General features: G+C 40.9%; 1 protein-coding gene across 1 annotated transcript in view; it reads right to left on the bottom strand.

The window, feature by feature from the left end:
- Positions 1-1107, bottom strand: part of si:ch73-71c20.5 (DUF4748 domain-containing protein) — a 12014-nt gene extending 10907 nt beyond the window's left edge. Inside the window, exons 1-2 of the mRNA XM_037681464.1 lie at positions 1045-1107; positions 628-775 (exon numbers count right to left, since the gene is read on the bottom strand). Coding sequence (XP_037537392.1) covers positions 628-775; positions 1045-1087 — 191 coding nt within the window. The 5' untranslated portion in view covers positions 1088-1107. The remainder of the gene's footprint in view (positions 1-627; positions 776-1044) is intronic.
- Positions 1108-4173: the final 3066 nt, after the last annotated feature.

Genomic DNA, 4173 nt, shown 5'->3' with positions numbered 1-4173 from the left:
AGTGATACATGTAGTTTGTTCACTGAGTGATGCATGTAGTTTGTTCACTGAATGATGCATGTAGTTTGTTCACTGAGTGATGCATGTAGTTTGTTCAGAGTGATACATGTAATTTATTCACTCAGGCATCAACAACAGTCCCTCCCCACAGGCACGGCACACGCCGCTGTGTCGTTCAGATTCACGCCACATGTGAGAACGTGGACGTTCCACTCATGACCAGCACGCTTGCATTCAGCTCAACTGTACTGAGAAAGGAACAAATCAGTTAATAAAGTGATTCAGATCGTTCACTCAAAAGATTTGTTCATTGAACGAATCATTTGTGGACGACACACTATCACACGACTATTATTCATGTTCGTCTCTTGTGCTAATAATACAAGCAAGTATATCAAGCCATTTTATTTATATTTATTATATATAAATATATTTATATTTTCAGGTCTCTCTTGCAAATGAGTCCCCGAGACTAAACCTGTATAAATAAAGGTTGAATGAATATCTATACGTCACTTTGGCATCAAAATAAAACCTCTGGTGTTTTTACCCAGGCTGGGAACACCACAGCACTTTGGTAACAGTTTGTTTTAAATGTGCTCTATAAATAAATCTGACTTGACTCACCAGGCATAGCCTATCTTCATCATGGGGCTCTTCCCCTTCCCCCTGGGGATGTATTCTGGCCCCCCCGCGGCTCTCCGTGTCTGCTCGGAGCTCCACAGCCCGGCAGAGGAGGAAACATGTCGCCTCAGAAGGTGACACACTGTCGGGGCTTGAATGCGACAGCAAACAAGACGCAGACCAGGGGGACAAATTTAAGCGTTTACACATTTACACAACTTTGATGACAGTGTTCTTATCGGACCGGAGTATGAGAGTAAGCAGAAGAAATGATCTAAAAACAAAACATAACCAGTTGTAGTTGTAAAACTATTACAAAGGTGACTTCATTTGTAAAATTACAAAATTGTTATGTGTCATATGGTAAATGTGTTAATCTGGTAAAGTCAGTAATAATGACCATATTAGTCTGTATTTTACCCGTCAAAGCTGTTCGGACTGCTACCAAACAGGAGGCCGCCATGTTTGCTGAATAACAGACATGCGCACAGCCACACATAAACAATGACCCGCCATCTAGTGGCCAACACGAGCATTACAATAGCAAACAGGCATGCGCAGTACAGCATATGTATATATTATATAAATCATAGATATCATCATAGATAGCTGCAGCTCTCGTTTTTTGTTTTTTTTCCAATCGGATCCTCGACTGCGCGACCTGTCAATCAACTCAGAAGGCGTGACCAATCGACAACCTCAATTCAAGTAGGCATCTCTGCCATAGATATAAACACTAGATCCCTCATTGACTGCTGCGGCGCAGGATTTTCGGCCGCCATCTTGGAGCAGTCGTCCTTATTTGGTTAATCAATGAACCTTTATTTATACAGGTAAATCCCATTGAGCCTCGAGGACTCATTTACAAGAGAGACCTGATTTCAACAAAGAAAGATGACAACAATGGACAACAGCAACAACAATAAACAGTTATAAAAAAGCATACTACAGTTTTTTTGTTTGTTTTTTTTAACAAATAGGATGGCTAAAAGGAAAAGGTAACAAAACAAAAAACAGCTAGATTCCAAGACAAATGTAGAAAACTAAAAACAGGAACATGTCAGCATTGGACCCAGCCAAGTGTCCAACAGATTCTTAAAGACACTTAGAGAGGTCAAGGTCGAGAGCTTCAAATCTTTTTGTAAGATGTTCCAGGAAACAGGAGCGGAGTAGGAGAAGGCCCTTTTGCCTAGTTCAGTCCTCATTGAGGGAACACTGCAGGTAATAATGTCCTGAGAGCGCACTCCGTAGCTGCACTCACGCAGAGACATGTAGGAGGAGATGTATGAAGGCAACAGACCAAGAAGTGATTTAAAGATGAAAATATACCAGTGAGAGAGTCTGCGTGAAGTTAATGAAAAAAGCAGAATATCCTGATGCATGCTGAATAATCCAGGTAGAAAAATCCAAAAAAGTTCAATCTGGTCCTCTGGACATTCAAAAAAAACAAAAAACAAAACGAAGCAAAAAAAATCTAGAAACGTTTCGTCTCTCATCCAAGAGACTTCCTCAGTCTGAGGTGCTGTTTTCAGCTCAGTCTCTTAAATATTTCATTAAACAGGGGTTTAATGAAAACAGGGGTGGAGGCCTCCGGGTTCAACTGTCCCCCTCTTACAATGCTGTGATTGCTAGTATCACTCAGCCCTCTGTGAATAGTAAACAGCCATCAGTGTGCTAATGATCCATTGTTAGGCTGATGGTCCTTCTTGATCATGTGATCAACTGGTTTTGGTTGTCAGCAGCAAAACTGGTTGATCCACCCTGAGAAGGTGCTATTTAAGAGACTGAGCTGAAAACAGCACCTCAGACTGAGGAAGTCTCTTGGATGAGAGACGAAACGTTTCTAGATTTTTTTGCTTCATTTTGTTTTTTGGGTTTTTTGAATGTCCAGAGGACCAGATTGAACTTTTTTGGAAAAAAGCAGAAGTTAAAGCAGAAGATGTCTCAGCACTTCGCAGCTTATTTCTGTTCTAATCGACGGACTGTTTACGTCAGGTCTCGGGGGATAACTTTTCACAAGTAAGATGAACATATTATTGTTAGTATTTTGTGAATAGAATAATACTGTACTGTATTTATGTCCACCAGCTGATGTGATGTTCAGTGTAACACGGTGTTCAGCTGCAATGAAGCTGACTGAGATCTGAAGACAGGAATATTTTGCTAACAATCATACTCACTATTTCAGTAGCTTTGGTTCATTATCAACAGATATGCATCAAAACTGGAGTTTTGTTTAAGTTCTAGAATATAAAAAAATAAAACTAGGGAGAATATAGGAAATAGAAAATAAGCTTGACCTCCTTTGTACAATGTTTTTGTGTAGACACAAATGTCCTGTTTTCATTGTGAAGGTTTCCCAAAGAACAAGATGTGAGGAAGAGGAGGAAGTATCTTTGAGGAGGATTCATCTGAGCAGTGAGGATTTTAGACTGGAGGATTTTGATCAAACTGATCAGACTGTCCGACTGAGAGATGGTGTGGTACCATCGGTTCACCTTCAGAGAGTAGGTGCATCATTATAAGTTCATTAGAGTTCATAAATTTACATATTTTATTGTCAGTCACAAGGTGAGACACCTCCATGTGTTTATATGAACAGGTAACTATAGACTGTAAAGTTCATATTCATGATGCTTTTTCATTTCAGCTTGAAAACTGCAGGACTAAAGGAAGTCAACAAAAGCTGGAGCTGCTCTGTCTGTGGCCTCTCAGGAACGTGCACGTGACTCATTTTAAAGAGAGACCTGTTTAGGAGCAGATGGTGGGGGTTAAGGGCCTTGCTCAGGGGCCCAGAGTGGGGCCAATGAGGGTGGAGGCAGGTGTGGGTGTTTCACCTTTTCCACCTCATTTTGATGTTGACGGTACCGGGAGTTGAACCTGTGACTTTCCGATCACAGGCCCATCTTCTAACCTCTGCTCCACCACTCCCCCACATAACATCATATCATCAATCAACCTTTATTTATACAGGTAAATCCCATTGAGCCTCGAGGACTCATTTACAAGAGAGAACTGATAAAAATCATAATGGTCATATTAAAATCTCACTGGTTTCCTTCCAGATGTGTTAAACAGCTACTGGTCCCCCTGATGTTGCCAGGTGTCTGTGGTCAGTGGATGAAAAGCCTGGCATGAACAAGATGATGCTGGAGATCATCATTTGACGAGAGCTCCCACCTTCTAACTGTGAAGAACAAGAGCAGCTCAGTGACTTCCTCAAGGCTCAGTGAAGGAGCTGAGAGCTGCAGAGAGGCTGATTCATGGAGCTTCAACACAGCAACCTCCAAACATGTCCACCCTCACACACATCGTCCATGAAGACACTGGAACAGAGCACAAGATAATAAGACACTGACAACAATGACAACAATACACATTCATAAATGATTCATACAAATTTAAGTTTTTTTAATTGTTTGTTTGTGTTACAATTGAAAAACAGTTTGGTATCCACTGTTGTCATCACTCTTTGTTAAAATCCAGGTCTCTTTTGTAAATGAGTCCTATTGGCTCAGTGGGACTAACCTGTATCAATAAAGGTTGAAT

The sequence above is a fragment of the Nematolebias whitei genome, chromosome 9 (assembly GCF_014905685.2).
Source record: "Nematolebias whitei isolate Nwh7 chromosome 9, NemWhi1, whole genome shotgun sequence".
Taxonomy (NCBI): domain Eukaryota; kingdom Metazoa; phylum Chordata; class Actinopteri; order Cyprinodontiformes; family Rivulidae; genus Nematolebias; species Nematolebias whitei.
This window is presented reverse-complemented; position numbering and strand designations above follow the sequence as displayed.